The following is a 20,068-nucleotide window of genomic DNA, read 5'->3' on the forward strand; positions in this document are numbered from 1 at the left end:
ATTTGGGAAGAGAGTCGAACAAAGCCTTGGAAGTGGGAAACGTGGAGAGGGCGCTTCCGTCCAGCCTTCCTGTTGGCGCGGTAGCAGCACTGGGGCTCCCAAGGGATGAACCTGCTGCTTTCCAACTGTCCCGTCCCTCAGAGCCTCCTCTTCAGGACTGGGTACCTGGATCCCGGGGTACGTGCAAGAACCTGTATTGTACCAAGTGGAGGGGAGGCAGGACCGGGTTCTGAGGAGTCCTGCCGTCACCCTTGCCCAGGTAACTGCCGCCCAGCGAACTGTGCACCACAGCGGCCTTCGAGGAACCCTGGGGCTCTTCCCTGTCACAGCTGAGGATTCTTTTCTTCTTTGTTACATTCATCCAAATATTTTTTAGTGCCATCTGTGTCCCAGCTGGCTTTACAAACCTTGAGGATTAGGTGGAGGTGAGATGGTGAGTGGGAGCAGAACCAGCGGTATGGAGGCTCAGTGACCACCTGGACAGGGAGAAAGCCCTCCGGCCAACTCCACCAGGCCCGAGGGGCACGGAGTTAGCAGTGGAGGTGCGGACAGACTGGCAGAAGTGGTTCTCCCAGAGGTAACTCCTTGAAATCTGGCCTGCAGGGGCTCTGCCATAGCAAGAACAGGGCTCCCACTCAACGACCTGACCGGGTTCGGGCAGGAGCAGGATGGTTCCTTCTCAGCTTACAGCAGTAATCCTTAATCTTGGCGGGTTCCTAGATTCCTTTGGAAATACAAAGATAAAAATTGTGGACTTTCTCCCCAGGAATATACATGTACATAGATACTTTTGCACACCACTTGAAGGGTTCATGAATGCCCAGAAGTCCATTCTTGGTTCCTGAGTCTTAATCTCTCCCTTAGACATGGAGTCCGAACGTCCACCTCCTGGTGGAGACCATGGCGCTTGCTGCTGAGAACAGGTGACAGCTCCCTCTTCAAGGAGGAAGGCTGCTCATCAGGGAAGGGAGTCCAGGCAGGAAGCTGCCAAGGAGTCATTCCTGGGCTTGTCCCCCAGACTGGTCCTGCTGAAACCAGAGGCTGATCCTGGGATGAAACTCCCAGAAACAGGAGTCTCCTCAGTCCCACCTCTGAGAGGAAAGCCCATCATCGATCTGTGTCCAGACACAACTGGCCATCCCTTTCCTCCACTTTCTTTCTGTTCCCTTCCCTGGGGTCAACTTGAGCGGGAAGGCTTCACAAAGAAGAGTACCCTAAACATAACCAATGTGTTGGGGAAGTGAGGAGCAGACATAGTTCTGGGATTTTTCTCCTCCCTCTGCATTATTTTATCCTTGGGACGATGGCTACCCCTCATTGTTCAGATCCTGTTAGCAGCCTCACCTCAGAGTTCTCATGGTGGGAATGGACCTGTGGTCTCTCCCCACACACCACCCTTTCTACTACCAGCCAGCCTGAGTTCTCCCATTCCAGGTGGGTTCTGGAAGGACACGGCCTCCCCTCCTTCCTGTCATTCCCGAGTTTCTGATCTCTCTACCTACCAGGTTTCTGATCTACACAAAGAGGCATGTCCCAGCAGGACCCTGGGATGGGGGTCCTTCAGTCTCCCCATGCTGCCAATTGGCTTTAATTTCTCCCTCCAGCTACAGTCTGGACATCCTTTGGCTGTGCTCCCTTCTTTTGTCTGTGGCCCCTGTGTCCTCAGCGGCGGCAGTGTTGGAAGGAATCCCCAGAGCTGACAAGTGATTCCGGGGGCTGCATCATGCGCACATGCTCCCTGCCCTCCATAGCTTCAGGTGTGCAGGTGGGTCAATGGCTGGGAGAGTGCTGGGGCACAGGGAATATTGGGAATATTCTCTCTAGTCATGGAGAGGTGCAAAAATTAAAGTAGATGGGCAAAAACCCAAAGTAATGCAGATTAGAAGCTAACCAGCCAGGCTTTCTGATTCTGCTGAGTGTCTGGCCCCCTCACACTCTTGAGTTGTCCCTCCAGCCTCATCTACCCAAACCAGGGAGGAGGAAAAAAGGCCCATGTGGGAGGCCCTTCCTTTCACATGGACACAGACTTCTGGAGAGCCTCTGGGCCCTTCTCTTAACCTGTTCACCTTTGGAAACAGTTCCCCTTGGAGAGGTGTTGATGGGAGAACTTCTTGCTTGTGGTGTTGGGAGGGGAGGGAGCAACAGAGGGGCTGAGGCACCTGGCGGTAAGAAGCGGTGAAGGTAGGGGCGCCTGGCTGGCTTAGTACCTAGAACATGTGACTGTTGATCTCAAGGTCCTGAGTTCGAACCCCATGTTAGGAGTAGAGATTACTTACAAAAGGAAAAAATTAGCAGGGGTGAGGGTAGAGAGACGTGGCCCCTACTGCCAAGCCTCACGTCAGCACCTTGGATACCGACCACTGTCCTGTTCGTGCAGCCCTCAGCTGGGTCCGTCACGCTCTAGCTCCTGTAGCACCTCGGCAGCAGTCTGTGGCCAGCAGTAGCCACGGGGCGGCTTTGCTCAGCAGTAGCTGTCCTCAGCCTGGGGACCCCAGCCCTTCCCGCACTCCGACCAACCCTAACTCATGACTGTTGCTGGACCCTGGGACTGCCCCTCCTTTTCTCTGACCTCATGACCTCTTTCACTTGACCTTTCCTTGACCTGGGACCCTTCAGCTGGTTGCTCCCTGCAGTGGTCCCCTCTCTCCTCCTCCTACTTCTCTCCTGCTGGTCTTAACTGGTAGCCCAGAACCTGGGGTGAAGTCAGCTGACCCCTGCTCCTGTCCAGGAGGAGAGAGCCTCCTGATGCCTTCACCCCATGGAAATGGGGTCACAGTGTTCACACCTGTCCACAGATATGCACAGCTTCTCCTGCTTCAGAGAGATGTGCTACCAGGGAGGCAAAGTTCTCCAAAGAGCAGAGCACGGGGAGCATGGCTGTGAGGTGAGGGGCCGGGTGGGGCTGCTGCTGACCCTGCATGCAGTAAGGTCCTGGGAGAGAGATGCTGACAGGTGGAAGAGGAGTCAGTGGTTGGGGTTGGGGCAGAGGGTTGAGCTTGGTCAGGACTGGCCATCCCTGCTCCTCCCAGACTCTGGGCACTCTCTTCCAGCTGATTCGACTCAATGCTGCCCACTACACGGCCCACTGCAGCCTCACTTACAACAGGGGAAATGAAACCAGTCCCAGTCCTTGCCTGTGGGCCAACAACTGGGCCGCCAGCCCAGGCCCTTGCTCTTTGCAGGGCTGCAGTGGCAGCCCGCTCTCTCTGCTTGGCACTTAGTGAGCCGGCCTCTGCTGAGCAGGCCCACCAGCCTGGGGCCAGAGCCCCTCCTCCATTGCCCTGACTCTCACTCCTCCCATTGGCCCCGTGAGCTCTGAACCCCACCCCACCGCTCCCAAGCCCCAGCCTTGCCCACCCACTAGCCCCCAACTCTGAACCCCACTCTTTGAAAGGCCCTCAAGTCTGAGGTCAGTTTTCACCAATCCTCAGCCTCTAGCAACACCCTAACCTCTGAGCCTGGTCAGGCTGACCCTTACCTTTGAGATCTACTCCTCTCATAACTCCCCAAGTCTGAGATTTGTACCTTTGGTTCCCTACCCCCTCCAGATTCCCCCTCCCCCCACTTCCCCCCTCTCCACACCAGCACTTCCCTCCCCACAAAACAGTGCTGGTCCAGGGTGGCAGCACAGTGGGGAGTTTCAGGTTGTGATTGCCCCACCCCCCACACGAACCATTTGGGGTGGAGAGCTGGGACTTTGCAGAGGGTTACCACCCCATCCCACTCCCTGCAGCAGACCGACTGACCGTTACTGCACTTCCCCAGGCAGCCCTGCTTGGCTCCCAGGCCTAGGCCACCTGACCATCCTAGAGGACAAGCTGCTTCCTGCTACGCTCCTGGTGACCCCCAAGAGGAACGTGGCTCCTTCACACCTGCCTGTTCTGGGAGGCAGGGACAGAGTGGGGGCTCGGACCAGCGGACCAGCAGACAGATGGACAGACACGTGAGGCTCCAGCCCCGCTTCTGTGCAGCATTCACTCCCTGTTCAGCCTGAACAGAGTTCCCCGCCCCTCAGCCTGCCCTCCACTTTCTCTTGCAGGGGAACATCTGTGCCACCTTCTCCTGCCAAGGTAGTGACTGCTTCAAAGGGCAGAAAGCTGTGACCACGTGCCCCAAGGGCTTGGGCTTCTGTGAGGTGAGCCCTGGGAGTACTCCAAAGATTGCATTGCTGTCCTTCCGCAGAACTGCACGCCTTTCTCCTCGCGCCTGCACAGAGCGGGTCAGCCTCTGGATCTGGCTGGAGCTAGAGCTGCTGGGGGCCAGGCTGCCCGGGGTCCAGCAAGCTTGACCCTCTCAGCTCTGCATTATACCAAATCCAGGGCAGCAGCTGGGATTTTCCAAGTCTCCATGACATGCTTCCTTGTTTCGGGTCACCCTGTATGTTCTCTGGGGACCGGCTGGCTGACCTCGTGGGGAGGGAGCTGCGGGTCCAGGGAGGTTCAGCTCAGCCCTAGGCCCACTTAACACTTTCTGCCTCGGTGAGTGGGGGGCAGGGGCAAGTGGAGTACGAATGGTCCCATCTCTTCTTGCAGCTCAACTTGCCCAGCTCAGGCTATGCTGCGGGCTGCAGCCAGGCCTGCATGGCAGGGACCCCTGGGGGTCCCAGGGCTGTGGCTCAGCCCTGCTGCCAGGAGTGCCGCCAAGCCTTAGCCTCAGCAACGGCCTCCAGCTTCACTAGGAATCTTCACTAGGAGCCCCCTGCGCTGGGCCATGGCTGGGACCATGCTCCTGCTCCTCCACTCTGCCCTGCTCCCTTCCCACTCCCCTAGCTGGGCCCAGCAGAACCAGGGAGCTGCAAGGTCCTGCAAACCCCCAGTCCCACCCCGGCTCTGATTCCTGCAGCTGTATCTTCAGTGAAAAGGATTTGTCAAGTCCACAGCCTGGGTTCCAGGATCCTTACTTCTCCCTCCCAGGGCCTGGGCCTGAACTTGGTGCCCTCCAAGAGGACAGGGCCTCAGCCCCAGTCTCAAGGAGAGGCTGGGGGTCGTCTGGAAAACAGAACCTCCCTCCTGACCCCCATCAAATGGGAGGACTCCAAAGTCTGGCCCGGTCCACTTTTCCCAGACCTTCCTCCCCAGCTTTTATCATTAAGTGTGGGGCTGGAATTGGGGTTCCCCTGCTTTCCTGGTGATCCCACCCCCTTTATCTCCAAGGGTCTGAATCAATTCACTTTCTCCTCATCCCCTACGTAACTTTGAAATCAAATTCAAATAAACTTGAACTCCATTTGAGTTGTGGATTTCTGGCAAAAGGAGAAGATTGGGAAGAAGGTGCCATCTGTTTCTGGAAGATGTTTACATAGGTAGAGTTGGACTGGCCATTAGGGCAGCAACTCCCAGCTTAGTGAAAGAGAAGGTGGCACTGGTTTGAGGTCACAGTGGCCACTCCTTCCCCAACACTGACCCTTTAGTTTGGGTCAAAGCTTAAGAGAAGGTGTATACATTAGGACAGTTCATTAATTCGCTAATTCAGTAAACACATTCTGAGGGCTGACTGTGCCAGAAACTTTGCAGGGTGATATGGAAAAGACATCACCCCGTCCTCAGGGAGCTTACAGCTTACAGTGACATAGCCAATAGGGTGAGAGACTGGTCCTGGATTCCCGTATCCGAGCTGGCCCCTTTTGTCCATCTGGGGCAAACTCCTTATCTTAGACGCAGAAATCAAGGCCCAAAAGGAGAAAGTCTGTAAATCGGGGGAGGGGGCTTCAGAGCAATAGCTGTCTTGAGAGCTGAGGGGCTCCCTCCCATGTCCTCTCTCCTCCCAGAGGAGGAGGGGAGGAGGAGGATTGGGTCTCTGCATGGCAGTGCACATGAACAGTGTTACCCCTTTGCAAAGCACACTCACATTCATTGTCTTCCAGCAGTCCCATGAGGCGGGCAGGACCAGGTGCTCCCGTCAGGCACACATCACACACACGGGAGAAGGGAGGAAAGGTGGCAGTGTGTGGCAGGGTCAATGCACGGAAGCTGGAGCGAGACCAGCTGAGCCCAATTTGCCACTTGCTAGCTGCAGGGCCTTGGTCACACTGTTTAACCTCTCTGATCCTCAGTTTCTCCACCTGGGAAACAGGTGATGGTTCTTCAACAGTGCTGTTCTCCTTTAAGCTAGGACAAGGTAGTTCTGTGGGGAGAAAGCGTTCCAGTCAAGGCCAGAGCTGGCCAGCGTGGATGGGAGTTGAGGATGGAATAGAGGAGAAAATGAAAATGCATTCTTTTTTCCCTTAAGGCAGACGTGGCCATCTTCCTTCCATGCCCTGGGCGAGGAGCTCTGGCCCCATGACTTGGAGGGCTGGGGTGGAAGTTAGATCAGTCACTAAGAAAACCTTTCTGGAATCGGGAGCCCAGCGTAGCCCAGGACCTAAAGAGTTAATGGGGGTGGGGAGCACCCCCCCCCCCCACACACACACCAGCGCCCCCGTGATTGGTGCGGGCATGCTGGGACTTGCAGGCTGGCTGACCATCTTGTGGCGCAGGGGCTGCTGGGAAACGTAGTCACTAGCCGGCCAGGGCCGCGGTGTCCCACTACCCAGCAGTGACAGCTCGGGAGGTAGGTGGCAATGGCAGGGGGCTGGGAGCCGGTGCGGAGCAGGGAAGCCAGGGCAGGGCTGGGCAGGAGGGAGTGGGCAAACTGAGGGCTGAGACCCTTGTCCTGCGGCTGTCAAAACCAGACACCCCCTGGCCTGTGGCTGATGCAATGAGGCCTGCTGGGCGGGGCGGCGGGGGGGGGGGGGCAAGGAGCAGTGGGATGTTTTTTCCTGTCTCCAAGGAAAGAGGAACAGGACTGGGGTCCTTGTCCAGGATGAGACACCGCCCTTTCTGAGAACAGGACGTTTCCCCCAAAACCCATGCAGACACACCACGGACACCTCCCAGAGAGGTGCCACCAGGACTACTACTGCTCCCCAAAAAGGGAGGCAGAGCCCTATCCCGGGGGCAGTGGGACCGTGTCTCCATCTCCAGTAATGGGACAAGGCACCCATCTTCCAACTAGTTGACAGGACCCCACTCAGAAACAACTGGATGCCCTTCCAGACAAAGGGTGGTACAACAAATTGTACATCCCTCCAGGGCCAAAGGGATGGCCCCTCTCCCTAGAAACTAAAAGGCCCATCTAAGGAGGAGGAAGAGGAGAGTCAGGCCTCCTCTACCCTCTCCCTGTACAAGGGCCCCTCCTCCCTGCCCCCCAGCCCTCTGAGGCAGCTCTATCACCTCCTGGGTAACTTGTTGACCAAAGGGGGCTCCTATCTGCTGTCTCCCCAGGGTGTGTCTGTCCAGCAGGGCCCAGCATGGACCAGTCTGTGGCGATCCAGGAGACCCTGGCTGAGGGAGAATACTGCATCATCATATCCTTCCCAGCAGTGAGCTCCCAGCCCGGGCACCCTCCCTGGCCCTGGGAAGTGGAATGGACCGTGTCTATGTGTCTATCTGCTCTCCTCCCTCTCTCTGTGCCATCAGGGGAGAAGGAAACCAGTATTTACTAAGTACTTGCTCAGTGCTGGACTCTTCCCAGTGCTTTAAATACTGTTATGCTCCCAACCTACTGTGAAGTTGGGTGTTATCATCCCCATTTCACAGATAAGGAAGGATCAGAGAAGTGAAGTGACTTGCTCAAGGTCACACAGTGAATCTGGATGAGCAACGGAAGGGCAGGGAAGGTGGGCTGGGCTGGGCTGGCAGAGGCCTGGCCTGGGGTTTCGTTTTGGCTTCCCTTGACCCTACGCAGCAGGCAGTACAAGGTGTGCTGTGTGAGGGAGAAAGCAGACAGAGCCGCCTCCTGGGACTCGTGCGCCACCGTCAGAAACGTGGCCAGGAACATGCGTAAGTGAGGGGTTTGGTCCTTGCTTGTCGAGCCTTGGGGTTATTCTTCACTGTACCCTCCAGCTGGACTTCAGCCATCCCTCTGGGGTAGAGTCTAAGTCTTCTAGATTAATTATAATAATGATACTTAACATGGTTTGAACACTATATTCTAAGCGCTTCATCATGTGTATTAGCTCATATAATCCTCAAAATCTGATGAAAAAACTCCTCAGGCATAGATGACTTAATGTACTTGTCCAGATCTTGAGTTGCGTGGTCTTTCTGCCTGGGTTCAAATCCAGGTTTTATTACTTATTTTTTTTTTTTAAGATTTTTATTTATTTATTGAGAGAGAGAGAGAGAATGATAGAGAGAGAGCATGAGAGGGAGGAGGGTCAGAGGGAGAAGCAGACTCCCTGCCGCCGCCGAGCAGGGAGCTGGATGTGGGACTCGATCCTGGGACTCCAGGATCATAGACCTGAGCCGAAGGCAGTTGCTTAACAAACTGAGCCACCCAGGCGCCCCAGGTTTTATTACTTCTGAGCCACATGACCTTTTTTTCTTTTTGTTTTAGAAAGAGAGTGTGAGAGCGAGTGGGGCAGGGAGGGGCAGGGGGAGAGGGAAAGAGAATCTTTTTTTTTTTTTTTAAAGATTTTGTTTATTTATTTGACAGAGAGAGGCACAGTGAGAGGGAACACAAGCAGGGGGAGTGGGAGAGGGAGAAGCAGGCCTCCCGCGGAGCAGGGAGCCCAATGTGGGGCTCGATGGGACCCCGACCTGAGCCGAAGGCAGACGCTTAACGACTGAGCCACCCAGGCGCCAGGAAAGAGAATCTTAAGCAGGCTCCACAAGGCCCCAGGCAGGGTTCTATCTCTGAGAGCACACCCTGAGCCAAAATCAAGAGTCCAACACTTAACCGACTGAACCATTCAGGCACCCCCTGAACCACGTGATCTTGAGCAAGCAACCTCTGTACTTCAATTTGTCCAGATTGAAGATTAGAGTGAGTTTGTACCTGTAAAATGTTTCAAACACTGTGAAGGACATAGAAAGTACCCAATAAATGTTGCTAGTAATGCCTACATATTACACAGAAGCAGAGAGAGAATGAAGACTACTTATCAAAGGTCTCAGAGCCAGAAAGTGAACCTCACGATCTCAGAGCTGGGAGGGAGGGGCATGAGACATTTTCGAATCTACCACCCTCAATTTACAGATAGCAAAACTGCGGTCAGAGAGGGAAGGGGGTGGCCGGGATTGTGCTATTGCTGTTACACACAATGGATAGATGACGCACATGTTTTACTCACAAAGCAGGGGCGCCCCCAAAATAAGACACATTCAGCTTTGAGGACCTATCCATAGAATTGCGGTCTCTGATGGGCACCGTGGACAGAGAAGGCATGAGGATTGTGTATAACTAGGCACCCCCAGCATGACCCTAGGGACCAAGGAGGGAATGTGAGCACCCAAGGCCTCCCTGATGGGCCTGAGGGACGGCCAGTGGGCCCTGTCTTCACTGCTGCTTCCTGCCCTTAGTCTCTTCATGTATATGCACCGGAGGATGGCCATTACGGGGGACGATGTCTCTTTGGACCAGATAGTGCCAGTCTCACAGGATTTTACGCTGGAAGAAGGTGCCACAAGGGCTGGGCGGTATGAATCCCTCTTCTCTGGGTCCCTGGGTCATGTCTGCCCTTGCAGGGGCTAGGGTGCCCAATGGCTAAGGGCCTTTCCGTTTCCCTCCCCACAGTGTCCCCAGAAGGCGAACTCTACATTCTTGGTGAGTGGTCCTTTCAGCGTGAGTCCCAGCTGGGGCAGGGGGTAGAGGAGCTGCAGAGAGAAGAATGGTGTGAAGTAAGAGCACTCTGATGTCCTTCCCGTGGCAAGCACGACGCTGGAGGATCAAGCCCGCCCACCTCTCTGGCCTGGGTTCCATCATTCTCCTCCTCCTTGCTGTGCTTGGAATCCTCTGGATGGCTTCCCATCACCTCAAACATGACACCACCGAGCCCCTGCACATGCTGTTCCCTCTTCCTGAAAGCCCCTACACCTCCTTTCACTTAGCCAACTCATCCTTCAGGGCTTCAGTTCACACTTTGCTTTTTTCCAGGAAGCTTCTGTTGAGCCTCCTGAAATTGTCCAAGCCTCACTGATACCCGTTCCTTTTTCTCATCCTCGCCAGGTCTCTGTCATTCACGTTGATTTAATTATCGGTGGTGAACCAGTTTAATGCTTACCTCCTTTGCCAGACTATAGTAATGGCGGTGGTAATAACAACAGAAATGAATGTTTAATCCCTGGTCGTCTTGTGCCAGGCACTGTGCTAAGAGCTTTATAGGCATCATATGCTGCTTTCCTCACAACTCCATGAGGTTATCAATGCTCTCATCCCTATTTTATGGAAGAGGTAACCGAGGCCCAGGGAAATTAAGTAACTTAGTAAGTGGTGGAACCAGGTTTCAAACCCAGAATCCAGACACTGGAGCCCACCCTCTTGATCACGGTGCTGGATTGCTCCTACTCACTTATTAGTTCAGCACATTTGTGGGTGCTCACCATGAGCCCGCAGACAGGCTGTGTCCATTCTCTTCACCATGGTATTCCCAGGACCTCGCTCATGCCTGTCATAGTCAGGTGGACCATGGATAGACAGATAGCTGCTCTTGTCTGCCTCCATGTGCTTTTCCTTCTGCTCGAGGAGGGAGAGACCACAGGTTAGAGAACTTATTCTCTCCCAGCCCCGTCTAAGACTCTTGTGGCAAGGCTTCCTGACTGTTAGAACCTTGGTCCACCCCCTCCGTGGAGCGAGGAGGATGTTCATTTGTAGCTCCGGGTACAGAGATTCCCTTATGGCCCAGTAGCAGCCTTGGGTGAACTGCTTTATGGCCGAAGGAGCCTTGGGATCTCCATTCTGGGGCCGCGAGCCTTAGCACTTGGTTCCTGGAGGCCAAGGTCTCAATTCCCACCTCCTCTGTGCAGGCTCAGATGTGACCGTCCAACTGGACACAGCGGAGCTCAGCCTCGTGTTCCAGCTGCCCTTTGGTTCACACACCAGGGTGTTCCTCCAAGAAGTTGCCAGGGCCTGTCCAGGTAGGTAAGACCCCAAGTTCTCTGGGGTGGGGGCGTTGGCTGTGCACTGACCTACCCTGCTGCCAGTTGACTTTCCACCCTTTGGCCTCACACTCCACAGTTTCTGTGCCCTCTCAAACCTGCTGGCCTGAAGCCACAGTGCCCTCAGGCTGTGAGCCAACCACCTGTTTGCATTTCTGGTTTCCCATTTCCAGACCTGAGTTTTAACTCCAGCAGAGCCCCCTTTGTCCTCCTGGTTCTGGGCAGGGCTGCACAGGATAGGCTGTGATTCTGATGTAGAATCTTTTACAAGTTAGCTGGGTCTGTAGCTTCTAGAGGCCCATCTTTCCTGTCTCTGGCAACCACAGATGGGACCAAGAGAAGTCTGGCACATGGGCTCTCCTGCCCTTGAACCCTGCTCTCTCTCCCACTGCAGCTGAGGAAAGAGTCTAGCTTTGGCTTAGCAGTGAGAGGTTAGTGGCTTCTGGGGCAGAATTTGTTTGGATCAGGATTTCAGCCAGGCAGGTAAAGGAGAGTTTTTACAGAACAGAGGATTAGCCACAGAACATGCAAATCCGAGCCACCAGGTGCTGGGCTTAGGTGTTACCCAACACTGTTACTTGTTTCCTTTCCAGCCAGCACCTTGTCTCTGTGGGAATGGGGCAGGGGGTGCCTCCCTCCCATCGTGGTCTCACCATAGAGACTGAACCTCCAGGCGCTCCAACTTAGCTACCTGGTGTGCCAGGAAGGAGACTGGCTTTGGGTGCAACCTGGCATATGTGGGAAAAGGAAGTAGAAACAAGATTACAGAGCCTTGAATGCCTGGTTAAGGGGTTTAAAGTTTATTCTATGAGCGGGGGGAAATTTGTCTCCAAAGCTTCAACTCATAAGGATAACTCATCTTACGATTATTATTAGTAGATGTACGAGGGGTAACAATAGTAAACAAGCAAAGAGCATGGACCTTGAAGCTACACAGCCCCCTTGCCTTTGAAACTATCTTTGCTGATCCCTAGCTGTGTGTGACTTGGGGCAAACCACCTTTCACCTCTCTGAACCTTGGCTTGTAGATTTGTGCATGTAAAGAATATCTTCCTCACGGAGTTGTGAGGGTTAAATGGCATAACACATGTGAGAGTGCCCAGCACATAGTAGGAGCTCAGAAACTGTTTCTTCCTTCTGTACAAGAGGGTCCATAACTTAGCTAACGTTCATTGTTGACGCAGTGTGTGTTTGACCCCGTTCTAGGAACTTTTCACACATTATATTGTTTTCCTTACTGCAGCCTTACAAGGTAGGTATCAGCAACCTCTCCATTTTACAGATCAGGAACCTGAGGCTCAGAGAGTTTAAGTGTCTTGCTTGAGGTCACAGCTGGTGAACCCATGGAGCCAGGATAAGACAGGACTAGATAGTCTCCTCCAGAGCTTGAGCTCTTATGGGTTTTGTTTGCCTGTTTGTTTGTTTTACAGGATTTATTTATTTATTTGAGAGGAGAGAGCACGAGCAGGGGAAGGGGTGAGGGGTAGGAGGAACGGAGGGAGAGGGACAAGGGACCAGCAAACTCCCCACTGAGCACGAAGCCCGTTGTGGGGCTCCATCGGGGCTCCATCCCATGACCCTGAGATCATGACCTGAGCCCAAGTCAGACGCTTAACTGACTGAGCCACCCAAGTGCCCCGAGCTCCTGTGTTTCGATGCAGAATCTTTTATAAGTGCTTTCTAAGCTTATGCCACCTTATCCCATATAAACGGTTCTGTGAGGAAAGACTTCGGCGGAGGTGATGTGTAAGCTGAGAGCTGAAAGATGAATGAGGTTTCTCCCAGGCAGGCAACAAGGGGGAAAGGGCTGTCAGAGGGAAGAGCAGGTTGTTGGGTGGGATTGAACTTGGGGTAGGAAGATGTGGAAGGAGCTGAGCCAGGAGAGGCCAGCAAAGACAGCTGAGGAAGGGTCTTGGACTTTGCCCTCCAGCTCGGGGAGCTATAGGAGTTTTAAACAAAGGAATGACAAGGTAGATTTGCATGTAGGAAAAGTTCCTCTGGCAACTGGTGCGGAAGGGGGAGAGCCTGGGGCAGGGAGGTCAATGGAAGTGTATTGCAAGGGTTCGGGTGTAAAAATTTAGGCTTGGAGGGGCGCTGGGTAGCTCAGTCAGTTGAGTGCCTGGCTCTTGGATTTCAGCTCAGGTCGTGATCTCAGCGTTGTGGGATCAAGCCCCAGGTCGGGCTCCACACTCAGTGTGCAGTCTCCTTAAGATTTTCTCTCCCTCTGCCCCTCCCCGCCTCAAATAAATAAATCTTTTTTTTTTTAAAGATTTTATTTATTTATTTGAGACAGAGAGAATGAGAGAGAGAGAGCACATGAGAGGGAGGAGGGTCAGAGGCAGAAGCAGGCTCCCCGCCGAGCAGGGAGCCCGATGCGGGACTCAATCCAGGGACTCCAGGATCATGACCTGAGCCGAAGGCAGTCGCTTAACCAACTGAGCCACCCAGGCGCCCCTCAAATAAATAAATCTTTTTTTTTTTTTTAAAGATTTTATTTATTTATTTGAGAGAGAGAATGAGATAGAGAGAGAGAGCATGAGACGGGGGAGGGTCAGAGGGAGAAGCAGACTCCCCGCCGAGCAGGGAGCCCGATGCGGGACTCGATCCTGGGACTCCAGGATCATGACCTGAGCCGAAGGCAGTCGCTTAACCAACTGAGCCACCCAGGCGCCCCTCAAATAAATAAATCTTAAAAAAAAAAAAACAACCCACAAAACTGAGGCTCAAGCTAGGGCCTGGTAATAGGGATGGGGAGGAGAGGGTACACTGGAGAACTCAAACTGAAGGAATGAAGGTGCCCCGGGGGCAGTGAGTTTGGGTTGTGTTCACATCTTTACCCCCAGTGGTTAGGACGGTGCCTGGCACCTAGTAGATACTTCATGGATATGTGTTGAATGGAAGAACAAGCTTGAGGCCAGCTGTGAGGATGCAGAGAGAGGAATCAAGGATGACTTCCCTCTTTTAGGCTTAAGTGTGTGTCTATCGGTTGTCTTCCCTACTCTGCCTTCTGGGGCCCACACTTGGGACAACCAGCAGGAACCTGCACTGAATCAAGTTCTTCTCTGAGTAGTCGTCCGGATGTGGACTTCCTCAGGGAGGGGCCCGGGTAAGAGGGGACTCTCACTGCTGAAGACTCTTAGGTGTCTACCAGCCCAACCCTTGCATTTTACAGATAAAGGGACTGGAGTCCAGGATGAGGTGTGAGGTGAAAGGTGAAAGGAAATAGGTTTTCTCCACCCAGTCCTTGGTGGGTAATATGCAGCACAACCAAAAGGTCAGGGAGTAGAAGTACCTTGGTCAAGAGACCACAGTTAGAGAAAAGAAGTAGCTAACCCGAAATGAGCACCTACTATGTCCCAGACATTTTTCTAGACATCTAGACAATGCACACCAACCATGTTCTCCTGTTCTGTCTTTTGAGCAATACTAAAGAGTAGATATCCTGTTTTATAGATGAGTAAACTGACACAGAGAAGGTAAGTAGCTTACCCAAGGTCATTCATCAATTGAAGTAATATGACAAGGTTTGGAACCCCAGGTTCTAACTCATGTCCACCGGGTCCAGAGATTTCAATTCAGATCCCAGCTCTGCCACTTCCTAGTTGTGAACGTGAACAGTATATTTTATTTCCTTAGGCCTTGGCTTTATCATTTGTACAATGGAGATATGAACCTGCCTTCCCTACTACTCCAAGAGTTTTGTGAGGATCAGATGAGGCCCAGGATGGGTTAACAGTATGTTAATGCTGAAAAGAATTTTAAAAGCTGTGTCTGGTGGTGCCACACTGGGGCCTGGAACCCAAATTTCTTCATTTATGATACCCTTGCAAATCCAATTCAGTTCGGTTAGGTTCATGCAGTTCTACAAGAGCAGGCAAAAGAGCATAGGAAACCAAAAGCGTTTGGGGCTCAGACAGACCTGGGTTTGAGTGAAAGGCGGAACCACTAGAGAATTTCTAGGAAGGAGTGGCAGTCTGCTTAAGGGGGAACCAGAGGACTTGTCTTTGAGAGGACTTGTCTTGAAGGCGTATCCCATAGCAAGCACACTGCTTTTACTTAGAGTGTGTGTTTATTTGGAGTAGTTTACAAGTTGCTGACGGAGATGATGGGCAATAAAAGCACCCAACCCACTCCCTACTACTGACAGCTATTTGAATTCCCCCGTCGCAACCTTAGACTTAAGGTCTCTGAGCTCAGCTGCCATGGGAAAATAGTTCCCTACCTCCTGAAGTTAGTTGTGAGGATTAAGGAGAGATACACCTATGAAGCACAGACACTGGCACATAGTTATCACGGAGGAGTGGCGCGGGTCTAGCCTGGAAGGTTACTTTTGTTTTCACATTTATTATTGCATTTGACTCTGAAACGCACCGAGTGCGCAGGGAGACAGGCTTAGAGACTCCCGGGAGGCTGAGCGATTTGCATACAGTCATGCTGAGGTGGAACCGGCTCTTCAAGCCCATAGCTCAGCATTCCGTCTATGTCCCCGCCACAGGTTTCGATCCTGCGACTCCGGATCCTGAGTTCCTGTGGCTGTCTCAATACAGGTGCACCCGGCCGGAGCCCGAGCCGCCCACGCCGCTCGGTTGGAACTCGCCTCCAGGCACCGGGCCGCCGTGCGCCGGGATTGGCGGAGGCAGGTATCCGTCTCGAAACGGGTGGTGGGGATTGGAGAAAGTGCGGCTACGGGGGCGGGCACCTTTCTGTTTGGGGGCGGGGCTATGGGGAAGCTGGGCCTTCGATTGGCGGAGGTGACACGCGGGGTGGGCCCCTCTGGGGGCGGAGCGGGTGGGGCGGTGCGGGCGGCGTGATGAAGAGCTTGAAGAAGCAGGCAGGGAAATGTCTGCCGCCGCCGACTCTCGGGACTGCGACTCTGCAGGTCTTTGGAGGCCTGTGGGTGGCTGGGCTGGGGCTCTGGGCGGGGGCCGGCGGCGGGCCAGGCCCGCGGATGGGCACGGTCTGCGGTTTGGCCGGTGGACGCACGGGGCAAAGACTAAGGTCCTGGCCCTCAGGAGGCGGGGACGCTGGACTGAAGTTCCGTGGGGATGTTATTCTTAGCCGGAGTGGTGAGGGCAGGCGGATGGCTGTGTGGTACTCAGGAATCTGGGAGGCTGGGGTTGTAGTGAAACTCCGTTCCTGACTCGCTGTGTGACCTGGGGCCAGTCGCTGCCCCTTTCTGAGCCTCAGTTTCTCCATCCTGACCTTCCGTGTTTGGCTTGTGTTGGGGGTGCGCTCTCCTTGATGGTGCCTTGCTTTGGGCAAGGAAGGGTGTGTGTATTGGGGCCGCCTGGCTCTCTTGTCGGTCTTCGGCCCGTGTGATAGATGGGGATGTGCACAGACCTGGAGTCCAAGAGGGCCCTGTCCACCTTGGGACCCGAGGCCAGGATGAGGTTACAGGTGAAAGGGACTAGATTTTTTTAAACCGAGCCCTTACTGGGGAATATTGTGCAGCACAAAAGCCCAATTGTTGAGCAGGAGGTTGTTTTTTGGAAAGCGAGAGGCCCAGGGCTGAAGTGTGCATCAGTCTGGTGCTTTGGGAGGACCTGCAGACCTGGATTTTCTGCGAGGGCTCTTTGGCATGTTTTTCTCCTGGGTGTGCCCATGCGGCTCCAGTTATGTGTGAGCTTTGGCATGACCACTGGTACCCATTCGTGCCCCTTTTCTCAGCCATTTGCGAAAGATGAAGAGTCGGTCAAGTAGCTGTGTTAAGTGTGGGCCAGCACTCCGCTTGCTCTTATAAGGCTTGGAAACTATGAGGGGCTGGGGCAAGGAGGGTGGGGATAGCATATTGCACAAAGTTTGTAAAATGAGAGGAAATCGGGTGAGCAAAGGAATTCCTCAGTGCTTATACTTTTTCTTCATTGCAGCTGCCGCAAGGCGCAGTTGAGGCTCCTGATGGTGCTTATAGTTTGTGTCTTTCTTGGGCTTATCTCTTCTCACTTGAAGTACTGATCTTGAGACAGCTGTTGCTTTGGTTCCCATGACATTCTGGGCTGTGGTGCTGGGACTGGTGAGAGCCTGCGACTGAGAACAGGCCCCGTGGCCACAGAACAAGGTGGGTTGTGTTTTCTCAGCCAGCGTGCCAGCGCCAGGTTGCTGGAGTGCTTCATTCTCTAAGTGGACTGAGGTCTTCTGGGAGAAGTCAGGACAGCTCTGAAACCAGTTATCTGCCCCTGGGTGATAAATGCAAGGGATCTCAGAATCTTTCGTTTCTGTTCGAAAAACAAAACCTAGTCACATGCTGGTGAGGAATGATTGTCAAGGTTTTGTTTTTAGTTTTGTTTTAAAATGATTTGACCCCATCATAGTACCTACAGTAAGTGGGGTTATGCTATTAATTGCTAAGTTGCTCATGTTAAAATTGGTAAGAGATGGCGCCAAGCCCCCCGTTCTGTCTCTCATCTCTGTTTCCAGAGTTGCTCTGGCCTCAGAGGAGAGTCACTCTCTGGGTCTCCTCTGGATGTTCTGGATAGTCCAGGCCCAGAAACAGGTAGTGGATTTGGTTCTTCCCATATGCATATGATCAAAATACCCACTTCCTGATAGCCTGAGGAACTGACCCGAGGCAAAAGGCTGCTTTAAAATGCTACTCGTGATGCACTTCAGGAGAAACAGGGCTCCCTCAAGGAGCTGACAGTCTAACCGAGAGGGGTCTGACAGATGTGATGTTGAAATGGTTGCGGACTCTGCTGGAGGAGTGGTAACCTGTTCATCTGATTCTCTTAGGCTAAGACAAGTAGCTATCACAGGTGGGGCTTTTCTGCTTCTTCACTTATTTGTTCTTCTCTATGGAGCTTTTTCTTTCCTTAAAAAGAAATAAGGACAAATGCCTTCTTATTCCTATCCAGCAAGTGAAGGTGCTCTTATCCAGAAAACCCCTTGAGGGATCCTCCTTAGGCCTCCGTACTCACCCTGTCCTTGTGTAAAACATTCACCTGCATTTCATCCTGGGCACATGCAAAGACCTGGAGCTGTGTTCTGGAAGATTCTGAGGTATGCGCTAGGAAGGGAAAGAACTACTCAGAAGTCCCAGTGGGGCTCTTCTGGGCTGATTTAACAAAGCGGTAATAACAAACAAATTTTGGTCTTTTGAAGTGGTTTTCTTATTTCCATGGTTGATTCAAAGTGAGGCAGCTTTGTAGTAACTCAAATTTCAAATGAGATGTGCTGTGAGTACTTTTTCCCCTGAACCCAGGAAACAAAGCATTAAAGTCTGTCTGGCCTGAGAAAGGAAATGTATGCTATTTATATCTCAGGGCAGCTAAAGGGTAACCTAGATCACTAGGGTAGAAGCCAGAGAGAATGTTGGAAAAATAGCCCCTGGGATGGTCAGCTCAGGGCCCCACCCCCCGTCTTTCAATAAGTAAAATCTGTGTGACCAACATATCCTTTTAGTGTGGAGAAAAGGAATTCTCTTAGATGTTTCTGCAGGTAGGAATATGCCCGTCCTCTCTCTCTACCTTTGTGGGAAGCTCCACCTGATCCTAAGCAAATGAGTTTGAATCACTTTGTTTCTTTAAACAAAAGAGAACTGTGCTCCCTTTTTCTTCCTCCTTTTGTTGTTCCCTTCACCATTTTCCCTCTTTGTCCCATTTAACCTTGTGTTTGTTTCTAGAACAGAAGAGGCCCCCCCCCCCAAGACTTCTTTCCCTCAGAAAACAGTTTGTGTTGAAAATCTACAGTGGCAGTCTAGAGCAAGAGAAGTGACCCATAAACATTCATTTAGAAGGAGCTCTGCACAGAAAAATCCTCAGGGACGGAAGGTTCAGGAAGAGAGGCATCAATATTTATTAGAGGGAAGACAGTGTTGGAACATAGAAGCTCGCTGACTTGCATGTTTTCTTTGCTGCCTAAAATATACTGTAACAAATTTGTAGACTTTACCACCGATGATGCTTAGGCGAGCTGAAATTGGATAAATGATGAGGATTTGAACAAAGTGTGTGGCTAAGTGGCCTGATATTTTTTATTTTTATTTTCCTTATTGCACCTTGGTACAATATTAGATGTGTCTCTTGACTTTCCTCTCTTCCATCTATACAAGGAGAGCGAATGTTTGCCTCCTGAAGGGTCACCTCTGAATTATTTATTTATTTATTTAAAGATTTTACTTATTTGACAGAGAGAGAGAGAAAGAGAGCATGGGCAGGGGGAGTAGCAGGCAAAGGGAGAGGGAGAAATAGACTCTCCGCTGAGCAGGGAGCCTGATGCGGGGCTCCATCCCAGGACCCTGGGATCATGACCTGAGCTGAAGGCAGACGCTTAATGACTGAGCCACCCAGGCACCCTATTTATTTATTTATTTAAATATTTTTTATTTATTTGAGAGAGAGAGCACGAGTTGGGGGGAGGGCTGAGGGAGAGGGACAAGCAGACTCCCCGCTGAGCGCAGAGCTGGATCCCAGGACTCCGAGATCATGACCTGAGCCAAAGTTAGATATTTAACCGACTGAGACACTCAGGAGACCCTTTATTTATTTACTTTTAAAATTTTATTTATTTATTTGAGGAGAGGGTCAGAGGGAGAAGGAGAGAGAGAACCTCTGAATTATTTAGAGGTGCTTTCGTTTGAGAAACGCATTCAGGAATTACAAATGCCCACTTCCCAGAGCTTAGAAACTGGCTGCTCTCTTCAGGGCCTATCCCAGGCTGGTTTCTTCCAGGTAACTACTCATCATCTTCCTTCTGCCCTCCCTCCGGTTTCTTTTCTGTTAATACAGTCACTAAAAACCTTGGTCATCCTGGACTCTTCCCTCTCCTCTTCTAATAACCACATTCTGTCCATTATTTTTCTGCAATTAAAAAATTTTGGGAACATTAAAAAAAATTTTTTAACTCCCATAGTTCATGTAAGTAGCCTCTGACCTGAATGAACCCAGTGGTTTCCTTACAGACCTTCCTAACCTTAAGCTCTTCTCCCTAGGGATTTCCTTAGACTCTAATTTTTATCGTACCCTACTATTTTATATGTGAACTTGAATATTGTGCCACTTCCTGGTGTCCACAGAATAAAGTTCAGATTCTTTTACATGGCAGTTCAAGTCCTGCACAGCCTGGCTTCAGCCCCCTTTTATCTTATCTAGTCTTATCTACCCCAGCTCACCTTCATTTCCTCTTCTTCAAACTTGACTGCTTATAATTTTTGGATAAAG

At 52.2% G+C, this 20,068-nt stretch overlaps 1 protein-coding gene across 1 annotated transcript in view; it reads left to right on the plus strand.

The window, feature by feature from the left end:
- The first annotated feature begins 6,407 nt into the window (after positions 1-6,407).
- The window catches only part of INPP5B (inositol polyphosphate-5-phosphatase B), a 47,372-nt gene continuing 33,711 nt past the window's right edge, over positions 6,408-20,068 (plus strand). Inside the window, 9 exon segments of the mRNA XM_045898040.2 lie at positions 6,408-6,549; positions 7,263-7,345; positions 7,729-7,820; positions 9,342-9,439; positions 9,556-9,585; positions 10,785-10,895; positions 15,412-15,597; positions 15,600-15,697; positions 15,699-15,795. Coding sequence (XP_045753996.1) covers positions 7,289-7,345; positions 7,729-7,820; positions 9,342-9,439; positions 9,556-9,585; positions 10,785-10,895; positions 15,412-15,597; positions 15,600-15,697; positions 15,699-15,795 — 769 coding nt within the window. The 5' untranslated portion in view covers positions 6,408-6,549; positions 7,263-7,288.

This window comes from Mirounga angustirostris, unplaced genomic scaffold (genome assembly GCF_029215605.1).
Source record: "Mirounga angustirostris isolate CCGP_5_RB_7025 unplaced genomic scaffold, mMirAng1.0.hap1 SCAF_4, whole genome shotgun sequence".
NCBI classification, from domain to species: domain Eukaryota; kingdom Metazoa; phylum Chordata; class Mammalia; order Carnivora; family Phocidae; genus Mirounga; species Mirounga angustirostris.